General features: G+C 53.1%; 1 protein-coding gene across 2 annotated transcripts in view; it reads left to right on the top strand.

Moving 5' to 3' along the window:
* AGRN (agrin) overlaps positions 1–22,303 on the top strand; it is a 129,015-nt gene that overhangs the window by 3,656 nt on the left and 103,056 nt on the right. For both annotated transcript variants that reach the window (XM_027803262.2, XM_055704083.1), the window contains exon 2: positions 5,038–5,299. In XM_027803262.2, the coding sequence (XP_027659063.2) occupies positions 5,038–5,299 (262 nt within the window). The remainder of the gene's footprint in view (positions 1–5,037; positions 5,300–22,303) is intronic.

Consider the following 22,303-nt stretch of genomic DNA (forward strand, 5'->3'; position numbering starts at 1 on the left):
GAACTTCTCATCTTTCTTTGCAAGACCAAGGCTGGTGTTTCTCGGAGCATCTTCCTGGCAGGAACTTGCTAGCACTGTAGGGGTGGTCCCGTTCCCTACTGTGGGATGGGCCCCCATGGCGCAGTGGAAAATTCTTTTACTTTCTGGTTTTGTACTGCACTTAAAATATATCCTTGCAAGGATCTGCTTAAAGTTTTCACTGTTCTTACTCTGCCTCCCTGTAGCTGCCAGGAGTCTTGTAACAGTCTTAATCCAGTGTTTTATGTGCTCACTGGCAAGAGGGTGAGTGAATCTGCTGTAGGGAAGGGACCTCTTGGAACTAGATTCTAGCCCAATTTTTTCTCTCTCCCTTTTCTTCCCCAGTCCTTGATGTAGTCGGTGAGTCACCAGTGACAAAGTCCTAATTGTGTGTAATGATGAATGGGATGCCCTACAGGTAATTTCTTGGTCTTTGGTGTCTTCGTGTCCATTCATTATAGAGGATAAGGGTGGGGAGAGCACTGGTGGACTCTGATGTTGCTTGTGAATGCTGTGGCCTGGCTCTGAGGTGTATGACTACAACAGCCATGCTAATTAACTCCAATTACAATCTGCTTCAGAACAGGGGGTAGGCTTTAGCCTTTCTTCCCCTTTAGACCTAGCTGTGAAAGTGCCTGACCGCTACCTCTCAGCCCAAGCCTCGGGCTGTGCGCTCTGCCTGCCTGGAGTATTTTTTTCCTTTTGTCTCCTTTGTGTTCCTGGTGTTTTTTGCCCTGGCTGCTTGTGCACCTCACCTTGCAGCGAGCAGCCTGCCCTGCGGGCTGCAGGCTGCTGCTGAGGGAAGGGGAGGTGGGGCTGGTGGGGCTGCAGGAAGGTGTCTTAACTTGACTGTGGGGAGAAGCGCAACCACAGGGAGCTGTGCTGCTGCGAAACGCTGGAGAAACAGCTGGTCCCAGGTGGGGAGGCGGGCAAGGAGGCTTGCACTAATGCGGTGCTCCTTAGCACCCTGCCGCCTCTGCTCACCTGAGGTGTCGTGTCTGCACGTGGCCCCAGACTGGCTCTTTGAGGGGGGCTGCCTCGCACGGCACCACCTGCGCGCAGTGGAGCAGGTGTCCGAGTCCGTTCTGGGATTCCTGTAAGATCAGAGGGGAGGAAAGCTGCCTCTCACAGCTACCCTTCCTTGCCATCTGAAGCTCCCTCTGTTTGCCGGTTGGCTGCCAGCTCTCTCCAGAACAGAACTCCTGCTGACGGGGCTGTGTACAACTGAGCAGTCGGCTTTTCGAGCAGGCTTCTTTGCGCAAACAGCTTTGAAGGCGTTGCGTTCTCAGCCGCTCTTCTTACCCTCGCGCAGCAGCTTGGACTTGGGCTGTGTGGGGAGGGATGGGAGCCTGTGTATAAGTTATTGCTTGTCCTTTGGTTGCTGTGGCATTGCTTAGCACTGGCCCAAGGGGAGCTGACTCCCTTCGTGCTGGAAGACAAATGAGTGTGAGGGCACGTGGGTGCAATGTCTCTGGCTAACCTCTGTGTGTCTGGGAGCAGCTAAGGCATGTGCAGCTTCCAGAGAGGATCTGTCACAGTGGTGTTTAGTCCTGGGATGGTTTTTGATCTTGGGTATGCAGGAGAACAGGGCTCACCTCTCTAACATATGGGACCTGCTGGGCTGTGGGAGGAGCTGAGACCCGTCAGGTCCAGAGGCCTTCTGCAAGGCAGGCAAATATTACACCTTAAGGAGAAGGTGTGAGAAGTAGGAGGATACGAGAACAAAATACACTCCTAAACATTATTCTTAACCTTCAGTTGCACCTGTAGAGTACAAGCAACACTGAATCTGTTCCCTTTTTCAGCTCAACAGGTGAATCTCATGCTGAGCAGGGGGTGTCTCACCCCAGCCTGCTTGCTCCTGTGGCAGTGGGACGGCTCTATGCCCTTGCCCCAGCACCTGTAGCTGCCTGCTCCTGGTCATGGCAGGGACGGTGTGTGGGAGTTCTGCTCAAAATCATTGTGGACCTTGAAGCCTCTTGATCCGGACTGAGATAGCGCTGAGCTCACACCACTGAAATTCTGGAGTTAGGGCTTCAAAAAATTGCAAGATTGGTTAGAAGTCATGACTTGCATTCCCCCTAGCTCCCAATGTTTTTACCCTCTTATTTTGCACTTTGTGGTGTCAGATCTTTTGTGTGTGTGTGTGTCTTCTGTAGTCACTAAGCAATGGGATGGAGGTATTTGGCAAAGAATAAGAGTCTCTCTGTCTGAACAGTCTTGAGGAAGCCCAGAGGGGAATGTGATGGACTTGAAGGGCAGAAGCCAGTGAGCTGTAGTTGCAGATAACTATAAAAATGGATCATTCTCAAGGGGGATAGTATGTGCTCTGTGCTTTTCTCAACTGTAACAAGTCCCCCAACCCCTATGTCAAGCATAGAAGCTGTAGTGTGAACAACTGCCTGCGTCCCTGCCGCCCCTGGAGTCCCTCAAGGGCAGGAGAGACCCGTCTGCCCACCTTCCTGCGAGCATGCTTTCTCGGCCCCTGGTGTTCCCTTCGGAGTCACAGAGAGGGGATCAAGAGCCCCCTTATCTCTGAGCCACCACCTCCCTGACTGCTCTGGTCTTGGCGCGGTGTGCTGGAGTGCTCCTTGGGTGGTGAAGACGGCTGGAGAATGCAGGTGACTGTGCACTTGGGCTGCAGTAGGAGGGGATATGCTGGCAGAGCGTGATAAAGTGTGCCCTGAGCATGCCGGGCCCGGGATGCCTGTGGTCACAGTAATACCCATGCACTACAGCAGCCACTCTTGCTAGAGAAACGCCCTTGCTCCGAGCCAAAACCTCAGGCAGCTCTCTGATGAGCTGTTCCTGTTACATGCAACTCGACAACTCATCTCTGTGTCCTGTTTCCCCCTGCAGTAGAATTGCAGGAGCAGGAGGATTTCTGACCCATTGGAAGGGTCATGATGAGCATGGATGGGGACATGTCTCTGGTGTCCCGTGTGCACTAGAGCCATTTTAGGGCTGCTTCTTCTCTGCTGTGTGGGGGTTTGTTTGGGGTAGCTTGCTGGAGAGGGGCTGGCTTGCAGCTGTGTGTAGATCTTGCTGGTTTTAGGCAGGGGGATGAGCCAGCAAAGAGGTCCAAGGAGACTGCTCTAGCACTGCTGGCAGTGGGATGGAGAGAGTGGGGCTAACTCTTGTGACCAGGACTTGTTTTTCTTCCTGAAGTTTGGATAAGTAAAGGAAAATGGGCTCCTCCTGCCAAATCCTCCACATTTTTTAGCAAATCCAGCCTGCTAAGGCAAAGGTTTTCTTTAGTCTTTGTAGTAACGTAAGTTACCTTTGACACTTCTACATGGAATATTATCTGCTCTGCCTTTTGTCTTCCCAAGGTACCAGTGGCTTTTCAGAGCCAGAAAATTCCCTTCTTCCATTCACCCAACCCGCCTGCCTTCTCCTGCCCCTGTTCTAAGGCTCCTGTTCAGAGCCTCCCCCACGGATGGACAGTGCTTGTTGTGCAGTCCTCCCCAGTTAGGACCTTCCAGCCACTTAATGTTCCCTTCAAGGTGTTTTTTTATTCAGATGTGTTTTCTTCTCCCTTGGTGCATTTCACCACTGAGATTTTTGTTGCGAGTCAGGATATCTCTGGGAGAGCTGTACCAGCTGGAGTGTCACCCTGAATGATGCTGCCTGGGAGTGGCAAGGGGGTTCCTCTGGCCAGGCTGACACTTGCATGCTGCCCTTGATAGGGCTTGAATTGTGTCCCTCACCCTGTGTCTGCAGATGATGGGGTCCCAGCTCGTCTATGTAGAAAGGGTCAGTGGTAGGCAAGCTGGATCTCGCTTCTGTCCCAGCATCTAGTCCAGAATCTCCTGCTATGAATTTGAATTCTTTATTAGTAATGGGCAGGACTGAGTCAGTTCTGAATATTTTTTTAATATAAATTACTTTCCTGGCTGAGTCTCTTCCAGCTTCCCCTGGCTAAGTGCGGTGTCGCTTGTTGGAGAGCAGCATTCCCAGCCGTAACCAGGTGGCAACTGGAATGGCTGTTGTGGGCATAAAGGTTAGAACAATATTGGAGGGAAGAAGTCGATTAGCTCATCCTCAGTCTCACTGGTTGCATACAGCAGAGGCTTCTCCTACTGCCGGGGAACTCTTGAGCAGCCTTCCTGGTCCGAGCTGAACTGCCTCGCTGAGGCTGCGGGATCTGCTCATCCCTTCTCCCACCCCTGCTCTGCTGTCCCGGGAGAGCCCCCACCTTGCTGGCCCTGCCGGGCTCCCCTGCACCATGCAGGAGGCTGGTCGCTGGGTCTCCGAGTAGCAGCCGTGCCTGCTGGTGGCTCTCCAGTGTCCGCTGAGAAGCGGCAGCTTATCTGGAGCTATTGTTCTTGCTCGAACAAAGGAAAGGGGCATTTCTGCCGCCGCCAGCCCCTTTGTGCCGGGGCTTGCTGGGTGTTTGCACTTGGGGTGGGGAAGGCGAGCCCTCCCCAGTCAGTGATGAGACGAAGGAGGTGGGCTGTTTTGGTTTGTGGGCCTCCAGGGAGGCTAGTCAAGGTGGCTGGCTGTAGGGTTTGGTGTGGGGCATCCCCACAGCAGCGACTGGGCCGGTGGCACGCTTGGTAGCAGCTCTGGGCACAGCTGAAGGCAAATCCTGGGTATCGGCACCGAGGGCAGTGTGTCCCAGTGCAAAGGGGAGAGGCGTGCCCTGGGGGACAAGAGGTCTCTGTCCCTCGTTGGAGAACCTGCCTGGCCGAGGGGCCCCTTGTGACACGAGTCTTGTCCCCCTTTGCTCCCCACGAGGCTGTGTGGGGGCAGGGCCAGCAGTGCCAAGTGCCTGGGCTGGAGAGCTGGGTGCAGCTTTGGCAGAAAGAGTAGTTCATGCTTTTGCCTTGGTTGCCCACGCATTTTGTACTTTTAGAAGGGTGTCTAATGAAATTAGCTCTGCTGGAAGGCTTTGCCAGCCTGTGAACCCCTCCTGTGCATCTTGTGACAACATGATAAAATCTAGCCAGGCCAGAAAGTGCCAACTGTCTGTGGCTGTGAAGTGGTCTCACATGTTCTTTCTTCCTCTCCTTCAAGGTGAGAGTCTGGCGTTATCTGAAAGGCAAAGACATCGTCACTCACGAGATCCTCTTGGATGGTGGGAACAAAGTGGTTATCGGTGGCTTCGGGGACCCATTAATCTGTGACAATCAAGTCTCGACTGGGGACACGCGGATTTTCTTCGTCAACCCTGCCCCGCAGTACATGTGGCCAGCACACCGCAATGAGCTGATGCTGAACTCCAGCCTCATGCGGATAACGCTGCGCAACCTGGAGGAGGTGGAGCACTGCGTGGAAGGTGAGGCTGGAGTGTGGGTGCCTGGCTTTCCCTGGGGTGCTCTGGGCATGCAGATGCAGTAGCAGCCAAGCCCTGGCTCTGTTGGCCACCTTGTGCTCTTAGCTTGTAAATGATTGATTGGCAAACGATCTCGCTGGTGATGAGACTGATCAGTCCTGCTGCTACATGTGTCTAGGGCAGGGTCATACTGCTCTGTGGACTCACTTGTCATGAGGACAGTGCCTGGCGTTGACCTGGTTGTCAGAGGCAGTGGTTGCAACCAAGGTATAGCCAAGCAAAGTTGTTTTATATTATCTTTGCTCCAGGTTTGATGCAGGTTCTCAGTCCTCTGTGCAATGAGTCCAGTGTGGTTGGGAGCATCCCCACTGCAAGTCCTGTCCTGCCACAAGTCTGTGGCAAGCACTTACCAGGGAATTTAGACTCCTCACACCAGAGTTAGATTTATTGTATCCCCCCCCCTCCCATGGATTCAGAGCTAGTAAGTTAATGGGTTAATCCTGTGGTGAAGGCATGTCCCTCGTGGTGGTCACCCCTAGCTTCTTTGCTTGCCAAGTCAGCCTTGTGGAGTCCTGAGAAGCCAGCTGAGTTCTGCATGGGGGTAAAGCTTGCTTCTCCAGGGTATAACTAAGTCGGAACCAAGCTGAGCCCAAGCAGTTGGGTGATTTCTGGGGGTATGAGGCATGCTTCTGAATTGTTGTGGTGAAGCCCTGTATCCCTCGTACATTAACCTCTCTGGAACCTTTGTGTCTGCTCCCGAAAGAGCTCAGATGAGGTGAGTTGACTTGTAGCTGTCTGTGGGACAATGTGAGGAGTGCTGACGTGGCCATGGCAAAGAGGATGGCAGAGTTACTAGTGTGCTGTGGGTGTAACAACATAGCTGTTGGGAAGAGCTGAGGGGGAGACAGCCCATATGTGCTCTTTTTAATAGTGTCTTAGACCTCCAGGTGTGGAGATGTGCCTCCATGGAGAGCAGAGCTGGAGAGACTTGCTTCTACTTGTTGCCCCACCACCTTGAAAACGTTTCTGTAACAACCCATTCTTTGGCTTCTCTCTTCCCCACTTTATGCTTGTCCTGTGTTCCAGCAAGAGCTCGAAGCTCATGGGGGAATGTCGTGCCCCAAAAGCCCTTTGCTGGGATCTGAGTGTGTCCTGAGAGCAGATGAGTAAACAAGGGAAGGAATGCAGGAATTCTGTGCAGGCAACAAATAAACGTGCGGATCAGCTCCCTCCTCCCCTTGGATGTGCAGAGGGGAGGCCATAACCCCTTTTTCCAGCTGTGAATGCTGACAGAGGTAAATGACCGAGCTCTCTGTCTGGGAGGCTGGGAGAGAGCTAGTTCAGCAGAGCAGCTCACAAGAAGTGCCTGTCTCAAGTGGGTTTTGTAAGGCATTTTTTTTAGGAGGTTTTTTACCTGAATACATATGTATCTGTATATATCTCATATTGCACTTGGAATGTATCAGTCCTGCTCCTTCCTTGTACCTAGTGGAGAGGGAGGGGGGAGAAAGAATGTGTGTGTGGGTTTGTTTTTTTTTTTTTGTTAAACCTGAGCAAACATTAGGAAGAATTTTGACTTGATTTGCTGTGTTCTTTGGCATGCTGATTTTGCACGAAGTGGGTGTGAGCTGGGGTGGCTGAGCTGGGTGGCTCCCATTTGTGGGGAAGGATTTTGTCCCTTAAGGCCCCTGGGAGATGAGGGGAGGTCTAGTTTTCCTTCTAATACTGTAGATTCGATGTGGAATTGGGACCCTTTCATTCCTGCTTTTGCCTTTAGTGGGGGAAAATTCAAAACTGTTTGTGTCGGGGCTGGCTGCGCTGGAGCTGGGCTGGGACCTGTTGCAGCTGGGGACACATTCTAGCCGTGGACAGCTCTTTTTGCAGCAGGCTGGGGTGGTGATGGGACGGTCATTCCCAGCATTGCTATATCCTGCAGCAGTACTGGTGTTTTGGTCCCAGGAGGGGAGAGGTGCGAAGTGCCTGCGTGCACTGGGCTGTAGCTGGATGTGTCTGTCTATAAGCATGCCCTGTGATGTGGTATCATGGAAAGATTTGCTTGGTGTGGCTCCCATGCTGTTGTGCGAGGGAGTTGAAGGCACTAAAGCTGTGCATGTCTGAACTCTCCTTTACCAGGTACTTAACTTGCAGGTCCGTATAGCTATAGGTGGGTTTATCTTTCCTCCTTGCTGTGTTAACCTTTCCTGATGCATGCCAGGCAGCAGGTGATTCTTTCTGGGACTCCTCTCTTCTCTGAAGATTGTTTGCTGCACAGCTTGCTTCCTTTAGCGAAGCAGACCCCTCTTCCTGAAGGCTCACTGGGATGCTGTCAGCATGCGGAGTAGGGGCTGGAGCAGGGGCTGGGGAGGGCTGGAAAACAGCCCACAGGCAACTTGCCAGGTGCAGTGGACCTGATTTCTCCAAACTGGTGGAGACCCGTCCGGACTGCGTGTTGCTGAGAAATTACAAAACCAAGGCAACCTTGAGTTACCAGTGTCTCGAGGAGGTCAAAAGGTGTTGCTTGGGGGAGATGCAGTGATTCTTATTTTGGCATCCAGCTGGCTTGTCAGCTGTTTCCCTTGCCTTGATAAACCCACCTTGCTTGTCATATCCAGTGCACTTGCTTTTCTTCTTCCCACATCTCGGAAGCCTGGTTGTTATGTGAGTATCCTGTGTGCTGTGTGCTACCAGGTTTGCTGTAGATAGCATGGAACAAATTGACCGCCAAAACCTCGGTTTCCCTCGAGCCCTACCCAAAGCTCAGGCCTCTCCTGAGGTCTGTGAAAGTCCCTTTCAGCTCACCCAGGGCAGCTGCCTGCTGGCTTCTGGGAAGCCATGCAAACCCAGGCATGAGAACCTGCTTCTGCCACCCTGGGAACCATTGCTGAGCTCTGAGTCTGAGAATTTAGTTCCAGGACTTGTTACCCATCAGCTCCCCACAGGAGGGTTCAAAGCAAAGTTGCCCAGAACACTGCTCTTTGCTGCACTTAGAGTTTAAAAACAAACCTTTGAGTGCTTTTGCAGAAAGAATTGGAAGAATGGTGGCACCTGAGTGGAAAAACATTGACGTTTTGAGTATCTTCATCTCCTGTCACTCCAGCTTGGAAAAATCCTAGACATTAAAATCTTGTCTGTCTAAGAGGGAAGTTCAAACCAGGGCATCTCTGTGAAACAGCTCCGATTTAGAGTAAAAACTGTGTGTTTTGATTACACTTAATTGTGGTAAAAATGTTTTGACCAGCTGTAGTCAAAATGAAAGACTTCAGTTAAGCTCTGCAAACTGCCTTCTGCACTGAGGGTGTGTTTTGGTGCTGAAAGGCTGAGGAGCAGCTCTGGGGCTTGTGCGGGAGGCTGGGGCACAGGCTTGGACTGGGTCCCCGGGTGAAGAAGGACATTTGCTCTGGTGCCTCCGTGGCAGAATGCACGGAAGGGGAGCTGGCCCTGAGCAGCACGAGGTGCTGCACAGTGCTGGGGGTGGATTTCCTCTTGTTCTTCAAGACATCTGGATGCGGCTTTCTGGGGAAAGAATTAGCCTGATGAGCCACAGCCTTGCTGTATTTGTGCTGTGGATGCTGGTACTGCATGGGGAGGGCTGGAGTCGCTGTCCAGGTGTTAGAGCTTCCCCAGGCGCAGCACTGGCCGGCTCCGTGCTAAGGTGCAGTGCTTTCCTCCCCTTGCTCTCCCCTGACAGCACCATCAAGCGCGCTCTTCTGGAGTTCAGCACTGACTAATCCCTGAGAGATTGTTCCCCTGTTTGTGTCTCATGTTTCACTTTGATCGCAACTGTACTTGAAGAAAATAAAGATTTTTTTGTGTGTGTGTATAGTGTGGGAGGGGCTGTGTGACTCCACACTGAGCTGTCTGGGTGGAAGGAAGTTCAGATTAAACCCTTGTTAGGGCCTTGGTTAATGAGAACCCAGAGCTCCTCTTAAATAGTGCCTTGCTTGTGGCACAATTTACATTAGCGCTGGGGCAATTGCCCCAGCCGAGACTGCTTGGCTAGCTTTGGAGATGTGTGTGGACTTTGAACCTTCGGGGGAGAAGCCATGTATGTTGGCTTCACAAGTATGGTGTGTGGTGAAACCTGTTGGCATTGGGTACAGTCAGTACACGCTGTTGCAACAGGTCCTGCTACTGGCTTGAGACCCTCATCCCAGAGCAGCGCATCCAGCACATCTTCAAGAAACTCTTGCTCTGTGCTTTAACTAATGCAGTGTCACCGCAGCTTTTCGTGTGACATGGTAAATAGGGCCTATGAACCATGTTAGGGGGGTGGTTAAGCCTTTTGGTAAGGATGGATGTGCCTGCATTAGGGGCAGAGCGCAGGCAATCTCTGCCTCCCCGATGGGAATCATCCCAGCAGTGAGAGCAAGGCTGAGGACTGACCCACTATGTGCACCTGTAGCAGCTGTCTCGAACCCCTTCTGGACTGGCTGCTGAGAGTGCTTGGGGCGAGTGCTGTGCTCGTGCTTCCACGGGGCTCCTCCGTAGCTCCCCTGCTGCCTGCTCCAGCCCTGCTGTGGGCCTGGGGCTGCTCCCTCTGGGTGGGCAGCGAGGTGGGGACGTGTTGTGCTGGGATGGTCACCTTTGGTGCTGTGTGTCACCCAGCCTAGCAGCTGGGGTGTGTGTGTGGGGGGCAACATGTTGTCTTGGGGTGCTGCTGTGAGGACAGCACAGAGGCCTTTGAAACTTTTCCATATAGATGCCTGTAATTAAGCTAGCTGCTCTGGCTTGTCTTCAACGTGCGGTGTGCTGCAGATGCTCCATATGTTTAAAAATGTCACTTAGCTCTTAGTGAAATTCTGATTCTAGCCAGTCCAGAACTCTCCTCTGACTTTTCATCTCTGGGGTGACCCTAATAATTACTCCTGTGGAAGAACTGCATCCACCCGGCAGCCTCGGTTCTCCCATGTCGTCTTGGGAGTGGGACTGCTTTGAAAGCATTTCCCTTTGAGTTCCACTGTCCATTCTGTTTTGTCTTCTGCCTGTTCACTTTTATTCTGTCCTCTTTCTTTTCAGGTCTCTGCCTCCATGGAACTGAGACGTTTTGTTCTTGTAAACCAGCCCATGCAAAATTTTCTTTTCAGACTCCTTACAGAGACTGCAAGGCATGCATAGTGGGCTCCTCTCAGCAAGGAAATTGCTGGCATGGGTTTGTGTTAGGTGATTTGGGCTGTGGTCACTTCCCATGCTCTGGTCTCTGCAGCCCTTTTCCACCCCTGCAACTATTTCTTTTTAATCCATCCCTGGCATTTCATTGTGCCTCAGAGCAGGCGAGGGAGGGGGCAGGAAGAGGGTTAGTGTGGGTTTCTTCTTAAAGAAGGTTTTTCTTTCCTTCCCTCCCCTTCTTGGATCTGTTTTGAATTGAAGATAATGGGAACAGCATCAACACCTCTGTCTCGGGAGGGTGAGAGAGTTAGCCAGCAGCTCTAAGATGTAGTAAACTGAGAGGAGAGAATCCACGGCTGAGCACTCCTGGGGACCCCTTCCCACCTCCCCATCCAGGCACTGGGGCAGCACAGCTGGCTGCTGGGGCTGGAGCAGTTCTCCTCACAGGGCTGCTATGTCAGGCTGGGCCGGGCACAGCAGGGGTGTGCCGATGGAGGAGGTGCTGGCACTTCGGGGCGATGGAGCCGGGTACCATGGGTGATGCTGCAGAAGCCCGCCTGCCCTGTCCGCAGCCCTGACCCTGCTGCGCTGGCTGGAGCAGTGTTTGCAGCAGGCGCTCCTGCGGCTAGCGTGGGGGGCCCTGTGCGTGGGCCAAGCCTAAGGGTCTGTTTCCTCCCTGCCTTGCATGGTAGTAATGCAAAACATCCCATGGGTTTATGGCAGTAGCTAAGAGAGTAGATTTGTTTAGCAAATTCCTATGGAATTTTAATCTGGTGTGGGAGGCTACTGGTCTGAGAAGGCTTCTTTGGCCCCACTTCCCACTCTGGCACATCCTGCTGCATTTCTCTATGGGATCGGCTAGGGCTTCTCGGTCAGCAGCACAGACGGTGTATCTCTTGGTGGTGCTGGCTGTGCAGTTATGACAAGTGCTGGGCCCCGGCCATGTGCTCTTGGTTCTGCTTTTCCTTTGTTTGCTCCACTAATAACTTGGAGGGGGACCATGGCTTGCCGTCTGCCGTGGTACGGAGGGGGAGCTGCTGCTGGGGGCTCTGGCAATCTTTGCACGTCCTTCTGCCATGTGTTTTCCTCTTGAACTGCTGGATACTGATCAGCGCTGGTCTGGGGCTGGTATGTTACCTCTTGACTGGTGGGAATGTGCAAGGAAGCAGCATTCTCCCTGTTTCATCCTTTTTGTACAGACATGGGGTAGAAGGGTGGAAAAGGTAGTATGAGTTCCTGTTGGCCCTGGTCAGAAACATTTCCATGTCCCATGCTCAGTCCTTGCAGCCTCCTTTGGGTGCTTCCCGCTGCAGGATGTTTGTGCAGCACCAGCCGTGCTCAGGGGACTTGTCAAGAGCTGTGTTGCAGTGCTCCCAGGCAGGGGGTTGCTGCAGGGAGCTCCTCCGCAGGCATGTGAAACCTTTGGTGGTGGTGCTGGGGGTGGCAGAAGAGGAAATCCCGCTGCGGGGGTGACAGGGAGTGGGTGCCAGTGATGCTTCCTACTGGCAGGCATCACTGTTCCTGTTGACAAGGCTGGCTCTGAATCTTTCCCTCTGAGCATCTCCTAAACTGAATGCCTGCAGATCTCTGACTCTAGCATCTCCTTCATCCTCTTTGCATCTCCTGGCTTTGCAGAACTGTTTTGACCGGTTTATCAAGGAGTCCACACGTGGCAGGACTTGAGTGCAGCTTTTCTGTCTCCTTGCCTCTCTCTGACATCCCCCCACCCCATCCTGGAGCCATCATGTAAAACGGGGAGCTGCGTCCCTCCCTTCTTCCTCCAGCTGGGTGAGAGGTCAGGGGCCTGTTCTCTACACCTGGGCCCACACCGCTTTAGCTCACGTACGGAGGTCAGCACTGCTGGTGCCGCAGGCTGTGGCACCAGGCTTTGCAGGCAGCCTGTGCGGTGTGAACTGTTACATACTGGTTTTGGTCACAGTGTCACCAGGCCACAAATCTGTAACTTTAACAAGAGGTGTTGCTGTGCTGTAACTGCTTCTGTCCAAACCTTCCCTGTCACTTGCTTCCCCGTCTGCTCTGTATCTCTTTGCACAGCATCAAACATGGGAGGGAGCAGTCAGCCCTGTCACACTGTATGTGCTGGAAGTGTAAATTAAATGTACAGGTGTGGCTGCTTGCAGAGTGCAGCCAGACAGTCACATGTATGAATTTAGATTGTTTTAATGCTGTAACCAATTTGCAGCCACCTAGGACAGAGTGGCTCTGCCTTTCTGGCAGGGGCAGATCTCAGCTCTGTTTCTCTGTGCTGCAAATCGCTGGCTCCTGTGGCCCGAGGTGGGCAGAGCTCTCCCTTTGGTGCAGCCAGGGTTTGTGCTGTTGGTTGTGGACTCTCTCCAGCCCAGGGCTGGGGCGTATGGGCACGCAGGTCAGCAGCAGGGATACGAGGGAAATGGCTTAGTACTCATCTGACTTCCAGATAAAGCCTGGGAGCTGGGCTCTGCTGGTGGGCAGGACAGAGCTGACCTGCCCCAGCCTTTGGGCTGTGCTGCGCCGTGGCGAGGCGATGGGCAGCACCGGACGGACCAGCCTTTGCCCGCGAGCCCAGGGGCATCTGCCTGTCAGAGCTGCCAGGCGTCTGCTGGAACTGCCGGCACCCGCCTGGGCTTGCTCTGTGCTAATTCTTACCCGAGAGTGGGGCTTGGGTCTGTTTATCTTATTAAACACTCCGCAAAGATCCTGCATTCCTTTGGGATGACTTCCAGGAGCAGGAGAGCTCTTTGATGTGCTGTGGCCAGGGTGGGGACGGAGCAGCCCTGTGCCCCTGGACAGGATGGATAGCCTCCTCTCCCCGATGGGCTGTGGGGGGGAGGTAAGCAGTGCTCTGCAGGCTGCTCCCTCCTTACAAAAGCCATTCTAGCCATGCCTTTTTCTTTTTTTTTTTCCCCCTTTAAAAAACTGCTTCTCTTCCCACATTTTCAGCTCCTTGAAATCTTTTTCTTTGATTAGCAAAGGAAATGGGACTCTAGTGCTTTCAATAATTCATACTCAATTTGGCTAATTTCAGTCTGGCTGCAGCACAGACTACAAAGTAAGAATGTGTGAGGTTTCAAACCACTCTTTCTTATTTCCTTCTGATTTTTTACTCCCCTGGCTCTTCTGTGTCCAGCAGCCACATCAGTCTCCGTTAATCTTCCCACACTCGGCAGTGGCAAGTGGAACAGGGTGGCCGGTGGTGGAGCGGCACGGGCTGGGCTGTGTCCCTGGTGCTGCCTCAAGCCCCTGTGAATTGCTGGTCTTGCTCAGCTTGCCCTCGCCTACCTGGTATCTCATCCGCTTTCTGGTGTTGCTGGTTGCTTTATGAATGATCTCTAGCACCATCACAGCTGAGGCCTTGAGCTGACCAGTATCTCTGTGAGCTCTTGTGCCTTGGCCAGATCCCAGCGCTGTTAATTCCCCTTGCCTCCTTAGGTCCATATTGCGGCTTCACCCGACAGCCGCTTTCTCTGCTCAGTAAAATGTAGTCCCCGTTTGCCTCGCCTTGTGCTGACACACAGCTACTTTGTCCCATCCCAGAGGCAGTGTCAGGCAGCAGAGATCTTGTGGCTCACGCAGGAGCCTGCTGGTAAAATGTGTTTTGCAACAAAACCTGCTGTAACCGGGTCTTTAAGCGGCTGGGGGAGCAGGAGCAGTGGCTGGCGTTTGCTGCAGAGGGGAGCCTGTGTATGTCATTCGTAGAGTAACTAGGCAGTGGATTTTCCTCCTCAAGTTGAGGCCACATGGATTTAGCTGGATTTCTTGGGTTTAGTGGATTTCTGCCCTGAAAGAGGACCAGCACATCTACTCACTGTTCATAAGCTAGAGATGCTCTTTCACAGCTGGGCTTTGCTTGTAGCCTGGTTCTGTAGTTTGCTTATTCCATTATCTTTTCTCAGGCTGTCTTTTTGGGAGAAGAAAAGCAGGTTAAAATGGCTCTGCAGCCCCTCTCCAGATTCAGGAGACAAACTATAACATCTTCCATGACAGGCTGCCTCTTCCTATCCTTTTTTTTTTTTTTTTTCCCCTGAATAGCAGTGGATGTTGGAACCGAGAACTGCACGCTCCCAGAGGATGTTGTGTCATCTTGATGGGCTGTAAGTGCATCTTCTGTCTAATATTAGACCACTGTGCTCTCTGTCTTGCAGGGATACTAATTAGCTTAAGTGAACTGGAGGACTGGCTGTGCCTTGGCATCTGTGATTTGTGGGTGATACTTGGTTAAAACACAGGGAACAGGGAAAGGCTGAGGGAGGTTTTGCTGATCTCTCTGCTCCCAAATGCACTGCCTCTCTTTGGGTATTTAGTCCTCACTTCCATGGTTCAGGTGAGTGGGGCTGGTCAGGCATGGAGACCAGCTTGCAACTCTCTTCAGACGTGCAGGGGTGCTTTGGGTTGGAATTGGCCTCATCTAAACTGCTGTCTCCTGGGGAGAGAGGGAAGTGCAGAGGCTCAGAATTTGTTGGAGAATGGTGTAAAGCAGTTATCTTTTCCTTAAAGGCTTTAAAGCAATTTGCCCATGTTAACAAGCCATTTAATTCCCTAAGTGCTGTCTGCATTTCTGCAGACTGAGACAGGTACAGTAAGTAAGCAGCAATACGGTCCAGTCCCAGTTTGCAGAGCAAGTCTGTGACCAAGCAGGGGATGGGACTCAGGAGTCCTAACTCGGTGGGCTGCTCATGGCTGCCAGCAGTAGAAGGGGAAAGCTCAGGATAACTGATTACCCACCTGCTAGGTTGTACCTAGGCTTGTTCTCTTCTCTGCAGTGTAAAATCCTAGCATCCTTGCTGGTCTGGAAGGGTAGGCAAATAGAAGAGGCACTGAAATTGCTCTTTAGCTGAGGAGAGCACAGCTGGAGCTAGCTCGTGTCTTCCTTCTAGCATAAATGCCACCAGTGAAATTTATCTATTCCTCTGAAATATAGCTGCAGGCTGGAAGGACACCTCCTGCTGCACAACCCAAAGGCCAGGAGGGATGATCAGAGTTGATTTGTAACAGCTTGCCCCTGGTGTGTGCGCTCCATGTGGTGTTGAACTCAACCCCCCATTCTGAGGCTAACTTCATGTTCTCAAAACTAGTCTTTAAACTTCTTCCCAGCCTGTTGTGTTGTGGCAATGTTTGGTGGAGGATTGTAGCCAAAGCCTTTCGCCTGGCTGGGCATGTGTTAGCTCCTACCCAAACAGAAACTGCCAGGTGCTTGGTGTCGGTATCCAAAGGGTTGAGTGAGTTGTGGTCTCCCAGCACTTGCAGTACTTCTGCAGTTTTGGGGTTCAGAAGAAAAAAGTCACTGGAGGGCGGAGGATGGAAAATCAACCAATACATTGCTTGCCAGCTCTGATTTGGCTGCCAAATTTTGATTGCCTTGGCTCTGAAGCTGTTCTCCTTGGCCAAGAAGCACCATGTCTCACTCTGTTTCTGGGAAAAAAAAAAACACAACAGTGCTCTGGGGGCCTTGGGTCAGTTCAGGCCTTCAAGTGCTTCTGTAAAATCAAGGAATATCTGCATTATTAAGGAAGCATCAGCCTCAAAGAAGTGGTGGTGAGGGTGTAAAAGTGATCTGGATGAATCTCTGACTGCACCGGGCGGGCTGGATCCTGGCTTCCCACCTCAGACAGGACAGCCCCAAGCAGACAGACCTTCCTGATCCCTGTGGCCTGGGAAGCAGCTGGCAGCGATGGGCACAGACACAAAAAAAGCCAGTTGACCAGCTGGAGCTGTAAGGTGTATTTTCAGCTCTGCATGCTCTCACCATACATGTTAACATAACATGGTGAGGTTCCTGCTTCCTGTGGAATGTAAAAATCATCCGAGATTGGGAAGAAAGTAGAAACTCGAAAAAGAGGTTAGAGCGTGTTCTGGGAGCTGTGCCTCCGTACGTGGGGCTCAGTTCATCCGTACTTGGGGGGGGGGGGCTGCTCTCTTGTCTTTTCAGCAGTGCTGGGACCCTCACCCCAGTGCCCACAGCGGTACCCACAGCGGTACCCACAGGGCTCTGCGGGTCCGAGGGCCAGGGCAGGCTGGGGCTCACCCGGCCTCATCCCCTGGGCAGTGTTTCCCATGGGTGCCAGCAGAGGCTGAGCAAGAAACCACCTGGGAAGGAGCAAAGTGACTGTGTGCTGTTTGAGGTGTGCATCTCGAACCCACGAGAGCCGAGGCAGTAGGTGGGCAGGGGTGGCTTTGGACCCTTTCCTTGGGTTTCAGTGCCCTGGAGGCCGTTTCCCTGTCCCTCCATGCAGCCAGCCCTGGCCAGTGGTGCTTCCCTGGGCTCGGCTGGGCACTGCCTGCCAGCAGTACCAGCCCTCCGCCTTGCACCTTTCTGCCGATAAACCTTAATCCATTCTTGTGCTAACGGGCAGCAGCTGGGCGGGCAGCCAGGGCAGCATTCCAGTCATAGCACAGCCAGGTAGGCTGGCAGGAGAAACCCTGCTCGTCGGGATCTGCTCGAGGTGTAGGAGGAGCAGCCTGCCTGCAGGAAAGGGCTGGTGTGGGGAGCGGGGTGATCCCAGCTGTGCTGGGGCGATGGCGCGGCACCGGTGGTGGCACTGACCACCCAGGGGTGCAGGCAGGGGTGGCATCCTTCCCCAGCACGAGTGGGGTGGTCTCTTGTTGCTGGTCATCTCCTGTCTGGGTCCCTGCGACATCAAGCGCTGCAGCCTTCTTTCTCTTGGCTGTCCTGGTAGAAGAGGACATGCATTGATTTTTAGATGCTAGTATGCGATTGCTGGGGAAAACCCAGCGGCCGGTGTTGTGCAGCAGACCAGAAAGGTCCTTGCTTTAAATTCAGAACTGATCCTGTAACTCGTGGATGGCTGCATTTGAAACAGACACCCAGCAGGAGAGGGGCTGGGGGGTGGGGTGCCTGTGTGTCACGGGGTGCTGCAGTCCAGTTACACACCAGGGCAAGCATCTGAGGAGTCTGCTCTTCCCTGGGGGTCTTCCCATTTATGTAATTGGGATCCTCTTCAGTGTTTTCAGTTGCATTTTTAACGTGGTGCAGGAGCTTTTTCTCTGCCACAGGAGGTGCAGGATCATACTGTGGCTCCACCTTGTCTACAGTGATATTTTGCCAGGGAATTCCATTTGGGCTCATCCTTTTTCTTCTACTTCTCATTCTGTTGGTACCCGAAACCTTTACAAATGAACAGATCTATCGGCGGTATGGGGTTGGAACAGAGTTCTGTTCCTCGATTATTATCCAAGCAAAATCTTTTGACTGGGCTGTGGGAGCCATTCCTGTTGGTTCAGGTTGGTGAGAGCTTGGCATGGGATAGTCTGTGGTTTCATTTGGGACAGTTGTGCTCTTGGGGAGTCAGCCTTTGAGAAAACAAGGGGGCTTTGTCTGTTTTATTTGTCAGTCTCCTGCTTACAGCCAGTTTCTCTCTCTGCTTTCCTTGTTACACTGGGCTGTCTGTTTATGTAGTGATAAAATCCCTGAGCAAATTGTTTTAACTGATGCTGTTTATCTAAGAGATAAACTAGGATCAGTAGAAGCTCCTGGCAGTTGCATGGGGAAACTGTCATGAGGAGCCACTTGAGCTCCTTCTAGGTGAGCAGTTCTGCTGCTTTCAGCGTGGTTGCCGCCTTAACAAACTCATCCCAGACTAAGCAGAGACCAAAACTTGCAAAAAGTCTCCTATTTCTTCCTGTGTTTGCCTTCTGGTTGGAATACCAGTGCAGCAGAGGCAGGCTGATTGGATGCAGGGCTTTGGGAGAGAGGTGTTTGCTCCCAGGCTGTGCTGGGGTGGACTCTGCCTGGGCTGGCACCTGGGGGATGCAGTGACCTCGTGCTGTGTCCCTCAGGTGGCCTGCTGCCCCATACCCCACCCTGCAGCCTGCTGCTCCCTCTCCCTTACCACAGCCCTGCTTCTCTGCAGAAAACCACCTGTTTCTTCATTTTTAATGGGTCATGAAAGCCTGGGGGCTGTCTTCAGTAGTGCCAAGTAAGCCATATCACAAAGGCCAGGTAGCTCTTACAGGGCATCTCTGCAGCAAGCAGAGCACCAGCTTGGTATTTGGAAGTCTTGGAGGATGTATATCTAAGTGGATTGGGTAAAAGGTAGATTTGGGTATGGGGAAGCTTCAGGCCCAGGATGTGTGCAGCTACAGCTCCTGCATCCTGAGTGTGTGGTGCTTAGGGACGTGGCTTAGTGGTGGGCTGGGCAGCGCAGGGGTAATGGTTGGACTTGACGATCTTGTAGGTCTTTTCCAACCTGAATGAGTCAGTGATTCTTTATGACCTGTGCACACTTTAGGTGACCTGGTGTCCTGGAGCTGGCTGCTGGAGCTGCAGTTGTCTGGCAGCCTTCCTTTCCAGGGCCGACTGGTGTTCCTCAGATAAGTAGCCAGGTCACTTGTGGCTTTGTTTAATAGATGTGCTGAGGAGTGAGCTCTTCTGTGCAGGAAGCATTTCCTAACCTCAGCAGGTCTCCCAGCTCCCATGTGCCAGCTGCATTCCTGGGCAGTGAGGTTGCCTGCAAACAATGTTATGGAGATGCGGTGACAGGTGACAGGTCGTCACCCTGGTGAGAGAGAGCCCCCTTCTCCATGGGTTGCTCTTTGTCTCTGGCAGCTCTCTGGGGCGTGGTTCCCTTGCTGTTGGTTAAGTTTCCATCTTGAGTGCCAAACTTCTGGATCCCCACAAGCTTAGGATGGAGGAGGGAAATCATTGGTCACTTGGTACAGCTTCTTGCTGCTGTGGTTGGGGACACCAAGTGCATGGTGCCCTGTGCCTGCTGCTATGGGCCGGGAGGGGAGGGAGCCACTGGGCTGGAGTTGGGCCACCGCTCTGCTGTGTCACTGGCAGGCTTCAGGTGTGGTGGCTTTGGGCACAAGGGTGCATGGCAGGGAGAGGAAGGGTCCTAATAGAGGCTGCCCACTGCAGAGGGGCTTCCAGCCTTGTCTTTGAAGAGTAACGTACCCGACTCTTAAACACCATGCTTCTTTCTGGCTTTTGCGTGCTGCTGCTGGCGTGTCTCAGCAGGACCAAGCAGCCCACAGCTCTTCCCAGAGGGCTGCTGGGGCCTCTTGGCTTGGGACAGGCTTTCCCTTGGAAAGGAGGGTCCGTGTAAAGGGGCGCGATGCAGCTCCATGTATAAGAGGGGAATTTGCTGCTGTTAAAAGGTTGGAGGGGTGGAGGAGCTAGACAGCAGGCTCAAAGGGAAGGACACCCTTACACAGAGACAAGTTAAATTAAGGAATTTGTTGCCAATGTATGGTGTAAGAGCCAGAAATATTAAGGGGTTGAAAAAGGATTAGGCAAAATCATGATGGGTGGGTCAATCAGTTATTTGGCAATTGTGTAAGTTAAGCCCGTTCTGACTGAGGAAGTCCCTGAAGAGCTGTTTTCCAGATCGGGGGATGGTACAGCATATAGGCAAGCTCGCCCAGCTCTTGGCTCTGGCACTCTTCTGTTAAACATCTGCTGTCAGCAGCAGGATATGAACCAGAGGGATTGTTGGTCCTGCTGCAGTGGCCTCTCTCATTCTGCTTTCTCCTCCAGCATCATCACCATAAGGCTTGGAAGGAGAAGGTGAGCCGCAGTCTGGGAGCAGCGGCTGTCACATCCTGCCTGCTTGCTGTGCCCAGGCACAGGGAGGGGGATGCAAAGCCAGGCTCTGTATGGGAGCTGCCAGGGCTTCAGTCCCCACACTGCTCCCTCCTGGGGTGGCCTGCTGTGCCCCAGCCTGTGAGGAGCAGGGAGGCCCGCATGCCTGCCTGTGTGTGCATGCTTGGGCGCTTGCCGTTTGCAGGGCGGGCACGTGGCTTCCTCAGCGCAAGGCCGGGCAGGTGCTTGTGCTGCAAAAACTTGCCTAAGAAGCCTTGTCTCTCTCCAGTCCCCTCCTGACCTGCTTTCCCTTCAGCTGGGCCGCTGTTACCCTGCGTTCCTGGCCCAGCAGGTGATGTCATGTGGGCTACGGGAGCGCTCCATCCTCAGCCTGCCTCTTCCTGCTCTGCTCCACACAGCAGGTGGGGTGGCAGGCAGGGGGATGCAGCAGCAGCCCGGTGAGTGCTGTTCGAGCATGTGTCCCAGCTTGTGGTCGCAGTGCCCGGATGAGGGTGACAATGATGGCAGAACAGCCCTGCTGTGTGCCGTTCCCTGGGGGGACTGGGGCAAGATGAGGAGACAGGATTGAATCTCTTATTTCTCCCTCTGCAGCACGCAGAAAGGACAAATGTCTGTCATGCTGACTTGCCAGTGGTGAGCTGGCAGGATCAGAGTGCTCTGCACCCCAGCTGGAAGGATTGAGGACCTTTACACATGTAGGGAAGATACAGCTCCTTCTCCAGGCTTTTTCCCCTTTCCCTGCCCAAGACTGCTCTCCCTCACAGCACGCAGCGCGTGTGTGTGTGCTCTGTTTGCGTAACCTGTTCTGGCATGTGCCCTGGTCAGGTGGATTATGTGCTGGCAGAGGTCTGCCAGCCTGGAATGCCAGCTATGCCTCCCCTGAGCACCCCTGGATGCAGAGGCATACACCTCTTTTAACAGTGCCAGTGACTTTCCTGCAGTACTGGTGCTTCTTGGAGAGAATTTAGGCAATGCTAGAGTCTGTCAAAGGTTGTAAAGGGGATGCCAGGCAGGCAGCACCTCAGATGGGCTGGGGAAGGTGCCCAGCTGAAGAGCAGCACTGGTGCAAAGCTGGGTCTGGTGGTTAGGGTGTGAGGCTGCTGGAAAGCAGCTGGGGTCCCTGCCTTACTGGGGGCTTCTTGTGTGAACTTGCTTAGATGCTGCAAGGCTGGGAGCTATTCCTCTCCTTCCACAGGAGGCTGTGGGGTGGGGAGCTGCAGTGAAGCTGGAGTTGGCGTGCCTGTGGAGCTCCAGCAAGGAAAGGTAATGCTGCCCTGGAATGGCTGGGGAAACTTGGGGCCATCCCTGCTGCGGTGGAGGTGTGCTCTGCCCTCCTAGGCAGCTGCTGCTGGCTTAGCAGCTCATGCCTGATGAGTAGGAGCATGATGTCCAGCGTGCATGTGCTTCCCACAGAGTTCCCCTTCCCTCCCTCTTCAGTTGTTGTTCATGTAAAAAGGTCTTAATCTCTTTATGGAGAGAACTGCTGGTTATTTTCCACTGACACCCGGGCGGGACTGCACCAGGCACAGCGCTGCACTGTTCTCCGCAGGAAGTGGAGGGTGAAACTTCTAATCCTGTAGAAAAAGCAGTTTTCCATTTCAGGCAATAATGAACTAGTCTGCAAATGCATGTTCTTTCAGTCCTGCCCCAGAGCAGCGGGTTTCTGGCTTCTGCGTGGTACCAGGGGTGTAGCGGGCACGAGGGAGCTGATTCCTGTGATGTTCTCATAGGCAGCGCAGTTATTCTTAGAGGGCTGGGCAAATCCTACAATATTATCAGGGTTCCTGCAGCTCTGTTGCCAGGGTTTGTCAGTTATCCCTGGGGACTGAGGCATATATTTAGCTCTCAGAACAAGCCCTGTTTTGCTTGGTGGAATAGTATGGCTGGAGAGTTTCCTTGGAGGATGCTGAAGGATTACCCTGTGTCCCTAGAGGTACTTCTCATGAAAGCAGAATTCTGCTCTGCTTGGTCAGGTCTTCTGCTCACGGCTCTGCCTTGTTGGCTGGGGTTGTGCTCCACTGCTTCGACCAGATCTTTGGGGTTAGGTGGCCCAAGGGCTCACCTGTGCCTCTGGACTGTGCTGTCCCTCAAGGCAGAAGAACTGCAAGGTCCAAATCAGCCAGCTAGCTTAAGCTGACCTCAGGTGGTTGCTTGTTCCCAGGCTTCTCTAGGGGCCCCTGTTGGTGTGCAAAAGCTGAATTTGGGAGGTGGTTCATAAGGCGCTCGGCTTGGCCTGTGAGTGGAGAGCCGGGCTGAGAGGGGTGCCAGGGGTAGCGGTCCTGCTGCTTCTGGTAGTGCAGGTTTTTGTCTCTTCATAACACTCGCGAGAGCTGTTACTTTAC

This window comes from Falco cherrug, chromosome 3, assembly GCF_023634085.1.
Source record: "Falco cherrug isolate bFalChe1 chromosome 3, bFalChe1.pri, whole genome shotgun sequence".
NCBI lineage: Eukaryota > Metazoa > Chordata > Aves > Falconiformes > Falconidae > Falco > Falco cherrug.